Consider the following 22,792-nt stretch of genomic DNA (forward strand, 5'->3'; position numbering starts at 1 on the left):
TTGGAAGGAGACTGAATGGCATGGCAGGCTAGTCAGGGTTTGGGGTCACATTCCCCTTGCCTCTCACTCACCACCTGACGTCACATGTAAGCCATTACTCACAACAGTTGTGAATGCCATTTGGAACGGTAATCACAAAGCCTTTGTATAAATATCTTACTGTATATTTTCATTTCTGTCTTCAGCACATTCCTCTGATTTTGTTCTAGGCTCGCAGGAAGGAGGTATTTATCCAGGAACGTTATGGGAGATTTAATTTAAATGACCCATTCCTGGCACTGCAGAGAGACTATGAAGCAGGTGCCGGCGACAAAGAGAAGAAGCCAGTCTGTACCAACCCCCTGTCCATCCTTGAAGCAGTCATGGCCCACTGCAGAAAAATGCAAGAAAGGATGTCCACACAGCTGGCTGCCGCTGAGAGCAGACAAAAGAAGGTATTGAGACTTTGAAACAGCCCTTTTCTCCCACATCACAATGTAGAATGAAAAGATAATCTCCATGGTTATTGTTTTGTTCTTAAATATTATATTTTCAAGGAGAGTCAGGATAAGGACTTAGAAATGCAAAATACCGACACATTCTGGTGGCCCTTCTCAAACGTAACTCAGAAATAACACTAAATCATAAAAGAAGTATGACGAATTATGTTTCCCATAATGGTTACTATGATACCTCCATTAAATACAGATTTTTATCAGGGTGGGGGGCTTCCCTTTCCTAGTGCCATAAGACCTGCTTCACTGCTGGATGGGTGATCGAGTAATGCGACCAGGACTGATCATCTGGTGGCATCCTCAACTTGTCCAGCTTCTGTCTCCAGCATTTCTTTGCAATCAGAAATTATATTTTTAATTCTTTTTTTTTTTTTTTTTTGGAAAATGAAAATAGCATGAGGAGAATAGAATGAAAGTTTGCATGGTATATGCAATCTCACAGCATGTCATCTTGGAGTCCTGGTTGGTCTCAAACTCGCCTCTGGGGCTGATGGCTGTCTCTGCTGCAGACCGCCAGACTCCTGCTCACATGTGTTTCATTTAAACCAACCTCCTGCCCCCTTCTTACCTCCCCCACCAACACACACATTTACTGCACATGAGCAGATGCTTCAAAGAGTCCTAAATGATAAAAGCTTGCTGCGGTCAGCCATAAGGAAATAGAAGTTTAAATTTTGTCCTTTCGGTACGTGGTGGAGACTACTGATTCCCTTTATTAGAAAAGAGAGAGGAAGTCAGAGAAGGTAATGATGTCTGATATGATGAGAATTAAAAGTAATGCATTCTTCCAACCATTATTAAAGCATAAATTAAAATGTTTCTTCTATTTGTTCTTCTCAGAGACATTGTTATAGCACACATTTAACACCTGGTTAGCAGTTCACCTGAATGCAGTATACTATGTAAATATTTATTGATACTGTCATGAAATGTGTGGCTTTCTCCCTGTAATTATATCTTTGCATTAACATATATATGCTAGTGTTCTGGTATACATGTTGAATAAAATCAAACCTTTTGCTCGGTATATCACATAGTAGAAAACTAAAAACACTGGGTAAAACAGTAGAGAACAAAAGGCCTTCCATGCACGTGAGACTGAATCGAACAGTTTTAGTCTGGACTCTGCAAACCCTCGACAAAGCCCTGCAGACAACCACTGAGGTCTCCGGAGCCTTTCAAACATTCCCACGAACCACATAAGCAAGAGCCAGTGTATTTCAGCTGATGTCACTAAAGCTCATTTGTGTTTCTTGGACAAGACACATTTCAATTATGTGCTTAACGTGTCAAATGAGCTATTTCATAATAAAGTATTTCTGCTGGGTTTTATGCTGCGTTACCAAAAATCAAGAAAATATTTTTTTATTGTAGTTTCCATTCAATATATAAAAGTGCTTGCTCTCCTAAACTTTACTGCAGTTTTGCATTTTTATCGGCCATTTCTCTTGTAAGAGGAGAAAAAGAAATTCATTTCAAGTTGAATCAAAGATTTAATTATCTAGTTGATTTTTTTTTTTTTTCTAATCAGCTTACATCCTGTTTGTTTCTGAATGACTGGGTCATTTCCAACCTGGCTGGAAGTGAAAGGAAATTGTTTCTGTCCTATGGGCCCTGAGAGGCTAATATGAAATGAGCCAGTGATCTCTCTCCCACGTATAACAGGAATACAGGAGTCCTTTATGGCCAAATTCACTGGCTGTGCAGTCTCAGTGAAGGGTCTCTCCGATAGGCAGTGCTAGCCTTTGTCCCTAAAGGATGCTGTATTCCGGTAGATTGTAACCGTGGGAAGAGTTACAGTTTCTACTCTTATCCCGTGTCTTTATGAAAAAAACAAAGTATCACAGCAGCTGTTAAGATGAGAGACATCAAAGTCATTTTGGCAACAAAATTACCTGTCATTTTTATCCTTGAAAGTAAATATGTTAACCAGACATCTTTAATTCCCTTGCATGTAGAATAAATCGCAGCTCTGGAAATCTAAAAGCATTAAGACACAGAAATCCATTAATTTAAATGAATCCAGGTCTTTAAATCACTGCCAGAGCAGAAGTCAGGAAAAGCAAAGGTCCCATTATCTACAATTCAAGTATTTATTATCTGACACTGCGCATTGCTCTTTGCTAATTCTAAGACATTTGGCCTGAAGGCTGCTCTAGTTGGCCTCTCAAGGCGGGAGAAGAGGCTTCGTGTTCATTCATGCGTTGGTTCCTGCTGAGACTACTAATAGGAGGGTTAACTGTTTGGTAATTTGCGTGCCAGGGAAATTTGGGCAAGAGTCAATTTGGCAAGTGGACTGAGCCTCAGGCCACTTTGAATAAGCTAATGAGTAATCATTATGGGGAACTTTGCCTCTGGTAATATGCTCCCCCTTTTCGAGCCAGTAACCTAGGGTGGTGGTTATTTGGGTTTTTTAATGATTTATTTTGTGCATCATCTGTTAATAGATTTTCTATTCTAATTCATGTTCAGTCATTTTATTCATACTTAGTATAATTTCTAGCCCTAAAATGGGTAAAAAATTTTAATTTGAGCAGAGCCTTTAAAAGTAAGAAGCCAAAGTAACAACTAGGAAATTCAGAAGGGAGCAATTTTTTTTTTTAACCAGAGAAAAAAACTAAAAGTAGCTCTGTATATTAGATAGAGCTCTTTTTCTAGGTGGCAGCTCAGAATAATGAGGTCAGTTGCATGACATTAGATGCATCAGGCAGAATTCTTAGTTGCAAGCAAGTGAAGTTAGGATTCATTGAGTTGAGCAGAAACAGCATTTATTCTTTGGCTTACAGCATGGTGGAGCATGGCTGGGAGAGCTAGGGGACCAGCTCTTAGCAGCCAGCATCACTGACAAAAATGCTCACCATAGATCAGGTCTGCAGTGGCTGCTGCTTCTGCCGAGAGCTGGATACTGAAGCGTACTGACACCGGACAGCACCACTGCCATCACTGCTCTGGGGCTTGAGTGGCACCTCCCCCGGCCCTGCCTCTATACATCACTCATTTCCTAGTTGAAGTCTAGCAGCAGGTGCATTTAATTGGCCAAGCTTGGGCCCATGCTCTTCCTTGGCTACAGGGAAGACCAGGAGAGCAACTGTTGGGCACGTTTAGCTCCTATAGGAAGGAATCATAGGTGGGGAGTTCTCTTAACATAAGAAGGAGTTTCAGGTGCTGGACAACCAAAGACATGACAAATGGGCCAGAAAAGAACATCAAATGATTTATTTTGTTTAATTTATTTCATGTGCCCTTTACTTCCTATTATAAATAATTGTACTTTGTTTCACCATTTGCATTCATTGTTTTCTACCTCATTATATAATGGTTATACCATACAAATATAATTTTAAATTGCTTTCTAGACTTTCAAGGATAACACAGTAGAAAAACACCTAAAATAACATTTTAGGAAGAGTATTCAGGATGTTTTGTACATGGATGGTTGTTTTTAGTTCATTCTTGAGTCTTTGCTGTGTAACTCATTATTACACATCAGAATGCATTTTGACTCCCCAGGAGCATTGCAGAGTGTTACGGGGGACCTGGAGGTTGAGGTCTGCCGCTCTGAGGAGGGATTTAGAGGAGAGGGCTGTTGGCCTCATACATGTCTTCCCTTCTCTCTCTCTCAAGACTCTCAGTCGGGAGGAAGGGGCAGATGAGAACTGTAGAGCCCAAACTACTGACTGGTAGCTACAGCCCCTCTAAAGGAAAAAAAAAAAAAAGACCTCTTAAAATATATCATTGTTATGTATTTGTTTGCCAGGATTGGGCAGGTGCAGGTAGGGGTGACCATGTGAAGGTACACGGGGGCGGTGAGTGTTACAAGATAGGAAGGAGCAATAAGAGTATAATTAAATGTCATAAGAGTGTTTTGTGGTTGTGACAGACATCCACTCTGCTTTCTTATTTTACAAATGACCGTAATTGCTTTCCTCTCCCGTTTCCACTTTGAATTAGAACTAATTGCCTTTACACTGCTGCTCTGCTCCCACCTACATAGTTTTCCCTTTCGTTCCGTATAAACAGTTGTTTGGTGCCTCTCCATTCATGGCTCCCCGTCTGGGTGCTATTCTTGGAGCAGCCACCCACTTCCTCACTACCAGTGAAGCTGTGTTAGTTCTCCTCAGCTCTTCCACGCAATACACTGCTTTTAGCAAAAGAGTTTGATGATACTGCTTCGTGCAGAATTCCCCCTCCCTCAGCCACTACTTGAAAGTAGTTGTGAGTAGATGTAAGTTGGACAATAATTGAACAAAGTCAAGTGGAACTCAGTCACCTATGTCCAGAGGCTGTGGTTCTTTTATAATCAGTGTGTGGTTGAGTTGCCGGGAGATGTCTGTTCCTACCCGTATCTGTCGGATCCATAACCCCTCGATCACTTCTCAGAATTGTCCCAGAATTGGCCAGTGAGGCCCTTTTAAGCTGCTCCTTTTGATATATTCCCATCATTCCTTGAGCACTTCTTTACTTTCTTGCAGTAAGATACTCCAGACTCATGTATTTTCCCCCACCCCAACCCCTGGAATTAGCTGTTTCTCCTGGGAACACGAGTTTCCTTTTTAATGGAAAATGTTGTTTAGAAACAAATCTAGCGCTGGGAAATTGTGTATAATTATCTATTCATGTCTATATTTAATATACACACATATATCTATATATCTCTCTCTGAATAAAACATGAGTTCATACTTACAGTGATACCTTTGATTCTAATCCAGAACCATAGGGTACCTTCTTGTCCTTTATTTAAAACTAACTTCTTCAGTACTGAGAAACCTGGCTCCCATTAAACTTCAGTATGTTACTGATTTACTCAAGCCTAGAACGCAGAGTAGTGTCAGAATTGCTAATGCATAGCACTGTAAAAAAGCAAACATGCAAACCTGGAATTCACTGTTGTTTACAGCTTTTAAGGAGATATTTACAGGAAGTGAAATTTACATCTTAAGTGTACAAAGTGATGTTTTAAAAATGCGTACTTCTGTAATCTGTGCCCCTTGTAAGACAGAAAATATTTCCATCACTACAGAAAGTTTCCTGAAGTACCTTCCCAGTAAATCTCTCCCCCAGTTCAGGCCACCACTGAACAGAACGCTTCTGATCGTCTCCTCATGGATTAGTCTTACCTGTATGTTAGAATGTCAGGTAAATGACGACTGTAGCTAAATAGTAATCCTTACATGTACAAACTCTAAGTCTGTCAGCTTGTTTTTCTCTGTAAAAATTGTTTTGGCTCTTCTAGATCATCTGCATTTCTATAAAAACTTAAGTCAGTTTGTTGGTTTCTTGGAAAGATTGCAGGGATTGAAATTTTGTTGCATCTTTGGACTGATTTGTTGAGAATTTTTATCTTAACAAAATTGAGTCTTCCAACGCATGATCATAGTATTTTTCTCCATTTTGTCCAGATCTTCATAGTTTCTTTTAGCATTGCTTTATTGTTTTTAGTTCAGTAGTCTCAAGTGTCTTTTGTTGAGTTTATTTCTAAGTATTTTTTGTTTTTGATGCCATTGTAAACACATTGTTCAAAATTTTTTTCAACCATTTGTTGCTAGGTATACAAGTATTCAGTTGATTTTTGTATGCTGTCATTGTATCCTGTGATCTTGCTAAACTTGCTTATTAGTGTTAGCAGTTGTTCTGTGTATTATATTGTATACGATTTTGTAGGTAAACAAACATGTTATCTGTGAATACAGCACATTTTACTTCTTCCTTTCCAAATTATCTGCCTGCCTGCCTTCCTTCCTCCCCGCCTCCCTTCTCCCTTCCTTCCTCATTTCCTTTTTTTTCCCCATCGTTGCGCTGACTAGAACCTCCAGTACAACGTCGAATAGAAGTAGTGAGAGCAGACATCAGAGGCTTTTCTTTTACTTAGGGAGAAAACAGTCTTTTTCACCATTAAGTATGATGTTAGGTGTGCTTTCTTTTTTATAGATGTTCCTTATCTCATTGAGGTTCATTCTACTCTTTGTTGAGTGATTTTTGTCATGAATGGGTTTTGAATTTTGTAAAATGGTTTATCTGCATCTATTGCTGTGGTCATAGTTTTTTTTCTTTATTTTTTTATTTCTTTTTATTTCTTTTTTCTTTTAATGTAATGAATTGTACCAATTGATTTTCAAATATTAACCCATCTTGCATTCCTGAGGTAAACTTCAGATTAGTCACCTTTTATTACGCTTTTAAAATATTGCTAGATTCGGTTTACCTGTATTTTGCTAAGGAGTTTTGTGTCTGTGTTCATGAGTGATAGTATTTTAAAATTTACAGAAAGACTAACTTGACTGTTAGTAATGAAAGTAATTCTAGATTCATAAAATGAATTGGAAGCGTTTCCTTCTCTATTTTCTGAAAGGATATATATAAATTTGGCTTTCTTTTTTTAATGTTTGGTAGAAATCACTAGAAATCCATATGAATTAGGAGTTTTCTTTGGGGGAAAGTTATTTGTGAATTCAGTTCCTTTTAAAGATGTAAAGCTATTTTAATCTTTTATTCCATTTTATGTCAATTCTAAAAGTTGTGCGTTACAGAGGAATTTGAATTGCTGAATTTATTGGCACAAAGTCTTTCATTATTATCCTTTTAATATTTATTCTGCAGTGATATCCCATCTTCTATTCCTGTTATTTATGTGTTTTTCTATATTTCTTAATCTGTATTTCTAATGTTTAACAATATTAGTGATCTTTTAGAGATGAAAAACAACTTTTGCCTGTTAATTTCTCTATTTCTTCTATTTCATTACCTTTGTTTCTTACCCTTGTTACTTCTTTCCTTCTACTTCCCTTGTAATTCATTTACTTCACATTTCCTAGCTTCTTAAGGTGAATGGTTTAGATGAATGGTTTGAGACAATCCTTCTTTTCTAATGTAAGCAAGAAAAGATCCAACTTTCTCTTTATCCTCTGCCTTGTCTTCCCATTAAATACTCCCTTTTCACTGCATCCTACAAGTTTTGATATGTTGTGTTTTTATTTTCAATCAGCCCAAAATATATTCTGATTTCCTTCTTGATTTCTTCTTAAATGTTTGTACTACTTAGAAGTATATTTTATTTTTAAATTTTAGAGTGTTCTTGACATCTTGTGATTTATCTATTATTTAATTCTGCTGTGGTCAGAGAACATATTCTGTGAGATTTTAGTCTTGTAATTTTTTAGTGACTTTTAATAGCTCAGCAAAGCAAGTGCTTCTGAAAAGACAGTCTCTTCTGGGGTTCTAGGGTATTCTGTTCCATAGTGCCAGTTAGGCCAGGTGAGTCTCACAGTGTTATTTAGAGCTACTATATTCTTCCTCATGTTTTATCTAGATTTTTTTTTATGAGAGTAGATCATTATTACAGATTTATCTATTTCTCCCTTTCTTTCTTTCAGTTTGTGCTTCATATATTTTAGAGATAATGATTCAGCCATCATTTAAGTTGTAGTTTCTCTGTGTCTGTGTCTTTTTCTCTGGTTGCTTTCAAGATTATTTCTTACCTTTGTTTTCAGCACTTTTACTATGACGTACCTAGGTGTGATTCTCTTTATATTTATTCTGCTTTGGGATTTCTGAGCTTCCTGAGTTGGTAGGTTTGTTTTTTAACCAAATTTGTGGATTTTTTGGCCTTTTTTTCTTTTAATATTTAATATATATATATTTTTTGATTTTTCTTCCCCAGTCTCTCTTTCTTCTCTTTTTTTTCTTTGTAATTCATTCACTTAACTTCTAGCATCTTAAAGTAACACGTAGATGAATGATTTGAGACAACCCTGAAATCCAGCTACATGGTGTTTAGACCATTTATATCATCCTACAGGTCACTGAGGTGCTCTTCATTTTTCAATCACTTTTTCTGTGTTCCTGAAATCAGATCCTTTCTTTTGCTTTATTTTCAAATTCATTTTTTTATTTATCCTCTCTCAAATCTTCTATTACACCCATTCAGTGAACTTTTTTTTTCTCGCTTTAGATAATATACTTTTCAATTCTAGATTTTCCATTTATTTCTAGTTTCCATTCATCTGCCAAAGTTCCTGTTTTGTTTAATCATTGTGACCAAATTTTCTTTGAAAATGGCTGCTTTAAGGTCCTGTCTGCTAATTCCAGTATTGATCATCTTAAGCTCAGTTTCTATTTGAGTACATTTCTCTTGACAATGGATCACTTAAAAACTATTTTTTGCATGCCTAGCAAGCAAAAAATCACCCTTTGAGTTCTACAGACAACTTTTTTCCCACCTTCAGAAGTAAATTATGAAACTCATTTTAAAAATAAGCTAAAAATTGCCTAGTTTGTGCTTTTCCTATGTTGCTATAAGGATTTAGCAATTACGTTTTATTGCATGCCAGACATAATAGATGATATGGTTCAGAGACGGTGGATTCTGTTACCTTCTGACGAATGTATTCTGTTTTAGTAAGCAGTTAACCTGGGTAGATTCATACTCCAAACTCTTTGCAGTTGGCAGTAGCGGAAATGTTCTCTCAATTCTCGCAGCCATTCAGCTGCCTCCTCTGTCCTTCAGTGTAGAGTCTCTCCTACGAATGTGTAATTCAGGACTCAGCCAGTGATGCTGATGGGGTTAATGGTGGCAGCCCCAGTTCCATCCTCTGACTCCTCAAGCTGGTATGAGGGGGGCTTTGTGCTACAGCTCCTGCTGCCAGTGCTGTCAGGACAGGGAATTGCCCTCACTTGAAATACGAGGGCAAATACCCTCCAGTGTTGTTGGCTTCTTTCTAATGAAAGGGTGTACTGCTCTCTTATTTCTACCACTTTTATTGCTTTCCAAAGCCTTCAAATAGTTATATTTTTAAAAAACTTTTTTTTTCAAGGGTTCATCATTATTATCTGCAGGAGAAGACAGTCTGATTTGTTTCACCATTACTGGTAGCACAGCTTTATCTGATGTACTTTGTATTGTTGAATTACAATTGCTGTGTAACTTATAAAAACATCATCTATGTGTTTAGTATGGTCAGTTCTCGAGAGCCGTGTTTGTTTCTAAATGTGTTTTCAGAGGAAAAACACTGTAAAACCAGCACACTGTAAAATAGTGCAAATAGTTATTACGAGTTGAAAATTTAACATTTTTTAGTACCAGAGACAATGGTATATATGCTTTATGTGTGTTGCCTCATGTAATCCTATACAGTAATCACTGCTATTACTCTATTGTGCAGATGAGGGAACCAAACAGAATGGATCTTTAGAGAGAAAACTTAACCAAGCTCACACAGCCAAGAAATTGGGATTAGAATTAGTACTGTATGTCTTACTCTTTCATGCACAAGAATGTTGTCTCTGGACCAGAATAGTCAAGGAATTTTTTTTTGATATAAAAATTATTTTTTAAGGATGGGAGTAAGTCTATATACTGATTGGAAGGAGCTGACAGAGAGGAGGATGTTTAATATTTATAAAGAGCAGTGTCATCACTGATGGAGCAAGTCTCAGAGGTGACAGGAGATAATGAAGTTAATTGTTGAAGAAAGTCTGGCCTTCAACAGATGGATACCTCTCTCCCTTAGAGTGAAGGAGAGGAGAGTTGGATTGGTGAGGCTCTAAAAAGGCTTAAGGGAGGAGACAGGATGTAGAGGGAATGAGTTAGTCTGAATTTTCTTGATAAAAGAGTCTGTTAGGGTAGACTGAGAGTCAGTTGTGTGAAGTATTAGGGAGAGTGGCAGAGGTTTAAATATCCCCTGAAGTAGTAAATGGGTGAGGAAGCTAAACAGAGTTAGGTAGAGTGATTGATGATTGAGGCTCAGAGCTTAGTTGAGTTTGGAGCCGTGTGTTTGTAGGTGCACCAATTATGTGGTTTCCTCTGTGCTCTGCTATCTGTAGTGAGATTAAGAAGACTCATGTTAGTCTGAGATAGGATTTATAAGCCATAAGTGATGGAAAAACAAAGATGCAGAAGAATTATGGGAGCTTTTTATCATAGTATAGTTCTCTGTATAAATAATTTGGGATTAGTTGAGTTGATCTCCTATTAGAAGCCTTTCTTTAATTTGATTCTAAAGTGTAAGATGAAAGTTACCATTTCAGAGATAAAGTGTGATGACCATAGTGAAGAAATACCGTGGACAGCATATGTGAAGTGGTGAGAAAAGCTTGAGATGAGTGGCGCCCTGAGTGTGTGCCAGGCTCGGACACTGATAAACAGGGCGGCGTCAGGGAAATCACTAACTTGGCCTCTAGCTACTTGTTATGTGAAGTGCAGGTAGCCCCTCAAGTTCTACAGACAACTTTTTTCCCACCTTCAGAAGTAAATTAATGAAACTCATTTTAAAAATAAGCTGAAAATTGACCTAGTTTGTACTTTTTCCTATATTGCTATAAGAATGGGGGGGGTGGTAATACAAAACATATTTAACATATTTAATGTTTTCTTAATAGTTCTAACTTTCTGTATGCCTTCTATAGCAACCTATTATTTGATGCATTTAGAAGAGTTAAATGTGCTTCAACTATAAATAAGCTCAGTTTTCTGTGAGGCACCCAGATGAATAAAATGTACACATAAATCTAGTATGTGACAGCACTATTGTTCCCCAAATCTTACCTAATCTACTTATGACGTCACCTCCAAAATTTCGTAGAATAGAGTGTATGTAGATGAACAATCTGTCTCTAATTATTCTCGAGGAATTACCTGTATTCCTGATCACCTCTTTATAGAATCCATTGCAATGCTATTCAGCAGCTTCTTCAAAGCAGGGAGAATCCCAAAGTAAATAAGTACTATCTCTGACTGCTCCTTGGGCAGTGAGCCAGTCTGTCCTTCTAACCCTGTGACTGATGATGAGGGGAATGGAGAAATGGAGTTCCTCAGCAGGGTGAGAAACAGGAGAATATCCTTAACTGATGGATCATACAAGCATCTCCTTCCTCTGTTACTGATGACTTAAAACTGAGAATATAATTGTATGTAACATCTGGGAGCCAGATGGTGGGGGAGTCCTTTCCATGTCTTTAATCAGGTAAGTCTACCTTAACCTTGATGAACCTTAAGGCCCTTTGTGGACCACCAGTGGAACACTTCTCTAGCGGGGAAAGTAAGGCATGTGGACCAGCCTGACTACTGCAGCCCTGCTTGGGCTGTGTCCCTCGAGAGCATCTCATGTCAGACATTGCCTGGAGGGAAGTGAGAAACCTGGGCAAACCTCTGTGAGGCCTGTGTACCCAGAAAGGCCATCAGTGTTTGGAAGTTTGATGTTTCTGTGTTAATTTCATTCATTCAGTCAACAATTTGTTGAGCACCACTGTGTACCAGAGACCGCTCTAGGTCTTGGGGACACAGCAACAAAGAAGACACAGCCCCCTGCCCTCATGGAGTCACATTCTAGTGGGAGTAGGCAGGTACTAACCAAAGTACAAGGGTGGGAGGGACTGTTTTTCCCACAGAGTGGTGAGGGCAGGCTCACTGTGAAGGTGACAGCTGGGCAGAGGCCTGAAGGAAATAAGGAGCCAGCCTTTTGTGCTGCTGGGTGTTTTTGTGCATATTAGAAAGCCCCATCTGGTGGTACAAAGGTTTTTAAAAGCTCCTTCTCTCCATTGATCAATTAGGCAAATGTTGCTTTGGAAAGGCTAAATCCTGGGGCCTGTGGCTTGGTGAGCAGACAGAGCCCTTTTGTGAAGGAAAAGGCGCCATTCTTTCTAGGCAGGTGCAGCCCCAGGCCGGGGCAGACGGCATGGTAAGTAGGCAGGGCTGGATTTTGGCCCCATCCATCCCCAGAGCTGGTCACCCTGGTGCGGTGCACAGGCTGCTCAGTGCAGAGGCCCTACATGGCAGGTCGTGTTGGAAGTTCTAGACAGAGCATCAAGATCAAAGACCCTGAAGCAAGATGCCGTTCAAGAAACACCAGGGGACCAGAGTGATGGGAGCTAAGTGAGCGATTAAAGGAGTAGATGAGGTCAGTCTTGAGGTTCACTGACAATTGACTCTATGTCTATGAAGATATTTCTTATAAGTTCAGAAAACTTTCACATATGATTTACATGATGTTTACAGCAACCCATCATAAGTGCAAAGAAGTTTTTAAAAAGCTAAGTATTAAAATTAGCAAGTATACTTGCTTAGAGTTTTAACTGAAGTCCTGTTTTTGACGCTTTTCATTATGCCGTACCTCAAAGATTGGTCATTTTAAGGCATTAAACCTAAAAAAAGGATTAAAGAACATCAGTTTCTTCAAAGTTCTGTTTTTACAAAAGCAGACCTTTCTGAACTGTAATTAGAAGCATCAGATTACTGTTCCCCTTTTCTGTAGTTCCCTATAATACATTTGTCTCTAATACAATTCTCTACTGCTGAAATGTAAACATTTTTTTCTTAAAACCATTTACATCTTTTTTAATTTTAGTGAGTCTTTAAAATATCTGTCATAGCACAACACATTTCAGAAATGTGGCATTTTTTAGCTAACCCAAACCACGTAATTGTTAGAAAGTTAATAAAAATCTCTCCACTTCTTTGGCTGAAAGAATCCTCTGCCTATTAATCGGGGTTGTCCTGTGAATTTCTTTCAGCTGGAGATGGAGAAGCTTCAGCTCCAAGCCCTTGAGCAAGAGCACAAGAAGCTGGCCTCCCGCCTGGAGGAGGAGCGGGGCAAGAACAAGCACGTGGTCCTGATGCTGGTCAAGGAGTGCAAGCAGCTCTCGGGCAAAGTCATAGAGGAGGCCCAGAAGCTGGAAGAGGTGATGGCCAAACTGGAAGAGGAGAAGAAAAAGACGAGTGCGTTAGAAGAGGAGCTCTCCGCTGAGAAACGAAGAAGCACAGAAATGGAAGCGCAGATGGAAAAACAGCTCTCTGAGTTTGACACCGAGCGGGAACAGCTCCGTGCCAAGCTGCACCGAGAAGAAGCACACACCACTGACCTCAAAGAGGAGATAGACAAGATGAAGAAGATGATTGAGCAACTGAAAAGGGGAAATGACAGCAAGCCCAGCCTCTCTCTCCCCCGGAAGGCAAAAGATAGGCGTTTGGTCTCCATATCCGTGGGAACGGAAGGACCGATGACAAGATCTGTTGCGTGCCAGACGGACCTAGTGATAGAGAGCGCAGACCCCGTGAAGAAGCTGCCTTTGACCGTGCCTGTAAAGCCCGCCGCGGGGACCCCCCTAGTTTCCGCCACCACGAAAGGGAATGTGGGCGCCGGGGCCGCCTTGGTCAGACCGGGTATCGACAGGCAGGCTTCCCACGGTGACTTGATGGGCTCCTCCCTGCCCACCGCCCCGCCTCCAAGTGCAAAAAGAATTGAGGAAAATGGCCCCAGCACAGGCTCAACCGCAGATGTAACCAGCGGCACAGCCCCGCTCCCCGGGCCCGCCGCCCCGCCCGCCGTGCACGCGCCCGGCCAGGCTCCCCAGGGCGGCGCGCCCGCCCCGCCGCTGCCGCCGCACAGTTTACATTCACCGTGTGCCAACGCCTCTCTGCACCCTGGCCTGAACCCGCGAATCCAGGCGGCTCGATTTCGATTCCAGGGCAACGCTAATGACCCAGACCAAAATGGAAACACTACCCAAAGTCCTCCGTCCCGGGACGTGTCTCCTACAAGTCGTGACAACCTAGTGGCCAAACAGCTAGCTCGGAATACTGTGACCCAAGCCCTGTCGAGATTCACGAGCCCTCCAGCGGGAGCGCCCCCGAGGCCCGGAGTGTCCCCCACGGGGGACGTTGGCACCTACCCCCCGGTTGGTCGGACCAGCTTAAAGACTCCCGGGGTAGCACGAGTTGACAGAGGAAACCCTCCTCCCATCCCTCCAAAAAAGCCAGGGCTCTCCCAAACTCCTTCTCCACCACACCCCCAACTCAAGGTTATCATGGATAGCAGCAGGGCCTCCAGTGCAGGGGCCAAAGCTGATAACAAAACTGTGGCTTCGCCTCCTGCCAGTTTGCCACAAGGGAACAGGGTAATAAGTGAGGAGACTCTCCCTAAATCTTCCTCCCCTCAGCTGCCACCAAAACCGTCCATAGATTTAACTATGGCACCTGCAGGCTGTGCCGTTTCAGCCCTGGCCACGTCTCAGGTGGGTGCCTGGCCTGCTGAAACCCCTGGACTGAACCAACCTGCATGTTCAGAAAGTTCCCTTGTCATTCCCACCACCATTGCCTTTTGTTCTTCCATAAACCCTGTTAGTCCCTCCACCTGTAGAGCAGGTGCCTCAGACAGCCTCCTGGTAACAGCATCAGGTAAAGGGCTTGAAATATTATACCCTTCTTTAAGAATGTGGCCTGTCTGTCACTTGCCTTTGTTTCCTTCACTTGCCTTGAAACTTTTTTTTAATTTGATACTTTTTCCCCCTATTTGTTTCTTCTCTCTCTCTCTTTTTTTTCCTTTGTATTTTTCTTTAAAGGCTCCGGGGTATGGTGATTCATCTTGCTATATGAATTGCGGTTTTGTTATGCTAAGTGCTTTCTTCTTTTAAAATAACCTGAAAGTAGTGGTTTGGAGCACATGGAGACCGTTAATTTAGAGAGACTGAAGCATTTCCATGGGAGGAAAGACTCTTCCTTCTTATTAAATATTTATCTCACAGGACTTCGCTATAAGTGAGCCATCACCAAACGGTGTATGTTCAGTTCTGTCCCTCCTGAGATAACATTTGAGAGAATGCTTTAATGTAGCTATTAACACTACAGTTTCCCTCGGATTATCAAATTGATTATATGCATCCTGTAATTGTTACATCCTAAGTTTCGTATCAGTTTGGTGTTAACTTTCTTTAACCTCAAAAATAGAGTGTGTATGTTTGTACATCTCTGTTCTAAATTTAGTTTATCTCAAAAGCTGTCGGTTTACTGTGTTTAGACCTGCCATCTTCTAACACTTAAGCACAGATGTATAACATAGCATGTGGGCTGTATTAGAGAAGGTTTCCATTGCATATGTGGTTTATGAAGTCACTTAATCTGGACTCTTGAACAAAGAGTCGATAAAGAACTGAATTTTTCCCTTTTGTTTTACAGTGTTAGAGGAAGCTTTGCTTTTAACTGACATGGCTGGGTTCATTTTCCACTGAGTAAATGTAGCTCTAAAATAATGTTACAGTCTCATAGTTCTGTTGAAACTTTGCAAGAGTCTCTCCTACCACAGGATCTTAGTGATTAGCAGAGATGGTTGTTGAGAAATAAAGGAAGATTTGAACAGTGTTATATTTAAAATTAGGAAGAAGAGTGGGCATAAAAAAAACTGCACTTGACTTGGTAATCACCAGGTAATGGGAGCAGTGAAACAGGACTTATTTGTCCAATTCGAAGTTGTCTCTTTGAAATCAAGCTCCTCGAGAAGCTGTATTTGTATTTTAAGGGGCAGACTTGGGAAATGGAAGCATCATGGGCTTTGCTGGCAGTCGGATCTGCATTGGAATCTAGGCTATGCCATTTACAGCTGTGTGTTTTGGGTGATTTTTCTTGAACTGAGCAGGTTTTCTCATCCTTAATATGGAGCTTACGCTACTCATACAGGGGAAGGGTGGCTATTGGGAGGACTGAATATCAAAACATGTGCAAAGAGCATGGTGTTGAGTTTCGAGCAGCATGCATGATGAGTAAATAGAGGTGATATTACTGCTTCAATGATACTGTTGCTTAAAGAATATTGAAAATTTGCTTTAGAATTGACTTCAGTAGTACTTTGTGAAGTCTTTACAACCATTCAGCGTTCCATAGTTTTTATCCAAAATGGTATTACTGAGCTGAGCAGCCTTTCTCATGCCCTAAAATGATGTTAGCTGTTTCTCACAAGTTAAATACATCCTCAAAGGAGGAATTTTTGCTACCGTTCAGGAGAATCCAAGAACGTGTTATAAAGTTTCAGGGCAGTTGCAAAACACAAGTTCCAAAAATGTTTGGAGCCCTGGCAGTGCTATTGACATAAATGCATAGGCTATAAAACAGAAAACACTTCCTGGATATATAAACTTTGTCAGTTTTTAAAAAATATGAAGCCATCTTGGCTTTGTACCCTTATGCTTTGTCGGTAGTTGCCTCGGTCATCACTGTGCTCCAGGGTTCAGCTACACGAGCCCTTTGGTCTCAGTGGAAAAGCTTTAAAACCAGGATCCATGGCTGAAGACTGGTTCATCAGCAGGACTTTAAGTTAACCTTTAAAGTCCGAGAATTCCTAGTCAATTATATATTCACCAGGAAGACCTGCCTAGGATACAGTGGAATTTGGGATAAAAGAGCTATAACTCCTCTGAAAATGGCTCTTGCTTGTGTCTAGAGGACAAGAGAGAATAAATAGTGGCAGCAGAGAAATAGCAGTCACTGAAGATCTGTGAAACTGGTCCTCGTTTTCTGTCCTCTGATTTTGCACTTCGGCCAAAATATTCCCAGAACTGCAGGATTACCTGTGGTAGGACAACAAGCTTCTGTCATTTGATTAGAAGATGGAGTTTATGAGGGGGAAATGGAGACAGCGGAGGTTGTTAGTCATTCAGCAAGTGTTTACCGAACATCCAGTCTATTTGGGGATGGAGGTGTTATTACAGTTACATAATTGGGGTGTACAGCTCAACCAGGGAAGTGGGTCAACCTAAACTTTCCAAATGAGATAGAAGATCTCAACTCTATTTTCGATTTAGATGCCCTGTTGCAAATAGGAAGCACCAGAGTGCCCTCCATCCTGATTCTTGACCTACCTGTGCCTGGGTGAGCTTGTGCCTCTCCAGATCATAGGCTCATTGATGGGCATTAATCTTGTGAACTACCGCTATTGCCATTGTGGTTGGTAAGGGCAGGACACAGGGACAGAGCACATCTGCCAAATACCTGGTGGATGTCTGTTCCAATTTCAGTGCTGAAAAAAGCACTGGACTGAATGGAAAAAGGCAGTGCTAGTCCATTTCTGCCCCTTTCTAGGTATTACCCTTGAGAGCGAATTCTCTCTGAGCCATTAGCTTTTCCATCTAAAAATGAAAGCACAGAACCAAAAAAGTAGTAGGGGCCAAACGAGAAAGATTTATTAACCTTGCCTGTTGAATTTTCCAATTAGCAGTTTACTACCTCTCCCTCCTTAGAAAACCATTAGATCCCATGATCTTTCAGACTCTCAAAATCTGTTTCTATGTCTGCCTAAATCTATGATAAACGATTATGATTACATTAAAGCACCAAGGAGAACTGTGATGACAAAAGATAGCATTGTAATAATTGTGTTGTAAATTACTCTCACTCATAAAATTGAAAACAATTTTATGGCCAAATGTTAAATTTTTGAACAACATTTAAAATTCTAAACGAATTAGAATTTCTTGTTCCTCCTGAACTTGTCCAATGAACACATTTTAATTGTTAGGTGAACAGAGGCCTAAACCAGAAATCACCCCACGCAGCTGAGTTTCCATACCCTTGGAAATGTTTTTCTGTTTTGTTTTGTTTTGTTTTAATTATTATTTGACACATTTTATTTAATTTGATTGAGATTTTTTTCCTTAGGTAAGCATACATTTAAAAAATTATCCTCCATGTTTTATTGGCTTAAAGGCTAAATCAGAAAACGAAATTGAACTGAGCTATGACATTAACCTTCTCCACACTCTGAAGCTGATGCCAGAAGCTGTTCTCAACTCCTCTGCCATTGCATGTTCTGTCTGTTCCCTTCATCACTGCATGTTCTGCAAGATGCTCACCTTTACTAATGTTTGCACTTGACAATGCAAAGCTGAATGACCTTTTTCTAACATCATTAAAGTAGCTGTATGACTGCAGGTCTGGTCTTTCATCACTTAACTGTTACTTAACCAGTTAACTAAATATTATCACTGTTATTGTTGTTGGGGGTTTCAAATGAACAATTAAAGTCTCATGATGAAGTTTTATTTTATTTTTCCCATCGTTATAGCAGGATGTATTATAACAACTTCAGCTTGCCTGTGCTGGAGAAAATTGGAAATGATAGTGGAGATTAAAAAAATATATTTAAACTTTAAGAATGCTTGGTATTTACAAAGCATTTCTCTTTTGTTAAAGATTTTAAATGTATTTAAAAGAAGAAAATAAAATTCATATGTATTCTTCTAGAGTTTTGTATAATAGAACTATAAGACTCTTGCATGGTCTAAAGATTGAGAAAAAAATTTGAATAAAATATTTGTTTTTTCAGATAGCTTAGCATTAAAAATAGGGTTTCCCAGGAAATTATATCCCTAATTGAATATTTCCATTAAAACAGTTAAAGTATATTTATATTTATAATTTATATTTTATTATATTTAGTCCCCCAAATTGTATTGAAAAAAGAGGAATGAAAACAAAACTCAAAAGAATCGCAAACTATTTAATATACGCCTATTGATACTCTTAAAAGGATATCAAGAATTGGTGCCCCTGGGGTGAGACAGAGGTGGGGTGGGAAAGAGAGAGGAAGAGAGAGGGGGAAGGGAGGATGGATTAGAGATGGGGAGGAAGGAAGGCAGGTGAGACAGACAGATTGAGCGTGAGCCACATTGCCATCTACTCCATAGAGGACTGCAGTGCAATGCCTTCAAATTGCTTTTGTGTTTGCTTTGCAATCAAGGTTTCATACCTTGGTGTTTATAATTTCTCTGTTTATCATCCATTTCTAATAAGTACTGATTTAATTTTTGTGGGCTTTTTTTGTTTGTTTGTTTTTAAGAAAATACAAAAGGTAAAATGTACCAGAGAGGAGCCTTCTTGTAAGTATGAAGTAAAAATCCTACTTTTGTAAGAAGAACTAATGAATATCAATGGGAAAATATAATAAAATTTAGATTAAATATTTAATTTCATAAGCATTTGAATTTTACATCATTGCAGTCTAACAGAATAAATATAATAAATAACTCATGGATCCAAATAATTGATTTTGAAGATTTAATATCCAGTTTTTAGTAAGAAACTAGTTTCATTTGTATAAACTGCTTTGTTTTTTTCAAAGAATTTTTTAAATGCTGAGAAATACTTTGATATGCACCTTTTTAATATTTATGGAACTAATTTAAGGCCAATAACTTAAGATTCGATTATAAGAATTTATTACATGTTATAACACCCATGTACTTAGAATATTATCCTGATACCAAGGTGCAGTGAACAGAAAAGATCCACCTGTTGTATCTTACTACAGAGACTGTTACCAAATGGAAAATGTACCTCAGGAGTGATGTTGGGCACGTGTACCCCCATAGACACACCAACTTTATTCTGAGGTTTTGGGGGCTCCATAAAGAAGAAAGAAAAAGGACTTATTTTGAAGCTTAATTGTATTTAAGCCTAAAATACACCAAGTACCTATATATCATGTTAAATAAACATTTTTACTTTACTGTTTTTACAGCCTTTTGATCAAGGAAGAATTCAGAAAATTTTCCATGCTATATGCAGCCGACTTCATACACTTAACAGATTCTCTTCTAAAGCTGCTAAATACTGATGAGAAATCTCTAACTATGATAACTCATATGACTTTTGTTAAAATTTTATGGTAGAGTGTCCTGTTTTGTTGGCTGATTAAAAGTTTTTGGTACAAAATGTTGTGAAGATGGCCAGATGATACAGTCTTCAAAATTTGTATTGAGTATTTGTGCTGGTATCTTCTATATATGTTGTACTTCTGTTAGCTCCTGATACTGAATAATAGTTAGTTGCCCATTAATTTTCTTCCCAAATAAGGGAATTCAAGGAATGTAAATAGATTCCTTGACAGTATTTGGTCCATCTCAATGATTTATGTTAAATTTATAATTAAGTACCTCCAAAACATTGTAGAAAAAGGAAAATGTCTGTTTCTTAGAATTATTTCTATCTTATTCCTAAAGATAATCAGTTGATACTGAAACTGAGGAAATTTGTATGTAACTTTTAAATTCAAGTTGTTTTGAAATCCTGAAGAGGAAATTGAGCTTTTAAAATGAGATAGCTGTCTTAGTTTCCTAAAACCCATCATTTTTTAACACTTAATCTGTGCAAGACTGACAACTAAAAATAATTTGTTACTGTGTATGTTAAATTAACTAGCAGCAGATACAAGATGGAAATAACTGTACCGATTTGTGCTAAGTAAATATTAACAGATGGATAATGTTAGAAACCACATAATCCTCTAGGGATACGTGTTGATATGTCTGTGTGTGTGTAATTCAGAAGGGAGTGGGTAATAGCTGTCTCTCTTCCTTGCTCCTACTCTCTAACTAGGGTCACTTTAACCCACAGGCTGGTCACCCTCCCTAACCCCTTTGCTAATGAGTGGTGGTCCTGCCCCCCTGGCTGGCAGGCCCACCCTTCTTCAGCAAGCTGCTGCCCAGGGAAATGTCACTTTATTATCAATGCTGCTTAATGAAGAAGGACTGGACATTAATAACTCCTGTGAAGATGGCCATTCTGCCTTGTATTCTGCTGCTAAGAATGGACATACAGGTAAAGACGGTGCGATCTTACCTCATTGTATCGGCCTCTTGAAGAAGAGTGGAGAGTTTAAGTACTTGGAACCATTGTTATGATCAAAAGGTTCATTTAGGTTTCAGTTTTCTCTTACAGGTAGAATAAATAATTTTTCACATGATTTAAAGATTTTATAAACATTTAAAAAATCCAAATTGTACCGTTCTGTAATAATGTAAAATTTTGCGAGTAGCAAGAAGTTATTTTTATTTTATGATAATGAAATGTATTGTGTATGTAGAATTGGGGGTCTAGTAACTGTAAAGCACATTTGGGATAAAGCCCTCCATCTGTGATCACTTTGCCCAGGATGAAATAGCTCTAATTTGTCTGTTAGAAATGCCTGATGTCTGTGAAAGCAAAGCCTTGGGGCTTTAGCGCATGCTGCAGTGAGGGAAAGTGTTAGTGGTTAGGAAGGTCCTGGGTCTGAAATTGTTCTTTAGTTGGAACAATTTATAGTTATTTGAATTTTTTAAGAGAGCTAAGAAGTTATACAACTATAAACAACATATCGATAAAGTCAGGGAATTAATCTTGTTCCTTAAAAAGCAAATCTTATAGTCCAATATACTAAAACACATGGTGGTGCAGGTAGAGAGATGATTTGATGGCAAATTCAAAGTCAAACAGTATTGCTTATGTAGGCTCTGTGATCATCAGTTAATTCAGATAATGTGGCTTTCTTGGAAGTTTTCAGAGCTTCACTATGTCTGAGTGGACTACATGGAAGATTCTAGTGAACTAGGAAGATAGCTCATTATTTTAAAAGTATTTTTGAATGCTTCATCAAAAGTACTGTGGCAATTTTCTCCAATGTAGAGAAATTTCAGTGGAGTAAATAACATGTGGAACATGAGGTCTGGGTGATATTTATGCTAGAATCTGGTGACTGTCTGTGGGTTCTCTTTGATCCTCATTCATAGAGTTAAGTGTAGGGTGGCCACTACACAAAAGCATTTTAAAGATTAAATTAAGCACCATAAAATAAGAATTTAACTATTTAAATACAAAGAATGATATATCAGTTGGGTAAATGGATTTAGTTCTCCATCCAGTAATGTTATTTTCTGGGATTGGCTAATGGAAAAATCTGGCAAAACATTTCCTGACATGTGACAATCCCTTCACTTGTCAGCAACTCTTTACAAAGCAGCTCTTCCTGTGTGCACCCCATCCCCCCCGAAAAAAAAAAGAAATCGTGTTTTAGTTGGTGAGTCTAGGGTGTTACAATCCTGGGGAAAAGAGACTGCTTTCTCTGTAAAATACGTTGTGAAGTCTCACATGAGCCCCGAAAGAATTGTCAGATGAGTTGTGCATGGGAGAGGTCCCTTGGGGTTAGTGTCTGCCTACAACTTGTATAGAGTTTGGCTCATCATAACTCTAAGCAAGGAATTAAAATGGCTTTCTATTCAAATCCATAGACTGTGTGAGATTGCTGCTGAATGCAGAAGCCCAAGTCAATGCTGCTGATAAAAATGGCTTCACACCCTTGTGTGCTGCAGCTGCTCAGGGACATTTCAAGTAAGTGATGCTCTTAATTCTTTTTTTTCCCTCCCCTGTGAGAAGAGACTCTTTATAATTTGCACACATATTTTAGTTCTGGCTGAATGTGTAAACTAGTGCTTAAGAGTCGTCAGCAGTTATGTTCAGCTAAACGTATTTGAGGATTTAAATGCAAAGCAGGATCCTAAATTTGCTCTTCTTAATAATAGTTGTATGTGAAGGAAGTGAAGAAGAGAAATAACGCTGTTTCCAAACCTTATGTGAATGAACTTGCTTCTGAAGGAGATTATTTTCAGTATGTCAGCGTGAAGTCGTTCCTCCTACCCATGGGGGATTGATTCCAGGACCTCCTACGGATACCAAATTCCGAGGACACTCAAATCCCTTATGTAAAATGGTGCAGTATCTGCATG

General features: G+C 39.1%; 1 protein-coding gene across 5 annotated transcripts in view; it reads left to right on the top strand.

The window, feature by feature from the left end:
* The window catches only part of CTTNBP2 (cortactin binding protein 2), a 159,258-nt gene that overhangs the window by 77,818 nt on the left and 58,648 nt on the right, over nt 1-22,792 (top strand). For 3 of the 5 annotated variants that reach the window (XM_064487403.1, XM_064487402.1, XM_031455260.2), the window contains exons 3-6: nt 210-434; nt 13,001-14,663; nt 20,649-20,852; nt 22,298-22,397. In XM_064487403.1, the coding sequence (XP_064343473.1) occupies nt 210-434; nt 13,001-14,663; nt 20,649-20,852; nt 22,298-22,397 (2,192 nt within the window). Of the gene's footprint in view, nt 1-209; nt 435-13,000; nt 14,664-18,435; nt 19,133-20,648; nt 20,853-22,297; nt 22,398-22,792 lie in introns of those variants that run through there. The other 2 variants (XM_064487405.1, XM_064487404.1) reach the window with 2 other exon arrangements.

Source organism: Camelus dromedarius, chromosome 7, assembly GCF_036321535.1.
Source record: "Camelus dromedarius isolate mCamDro1 chromosome 7, mCamDro1.pat, whole genome shotgun sequence".
In the NCBI taxonomy this organism is placed as follows: domain Eukaryota; kingdom Metazoa; phylum Chordata; class Mammalia; order Artiodactyla; family Camelidae; genus Camelus; species Camelus dromedarius.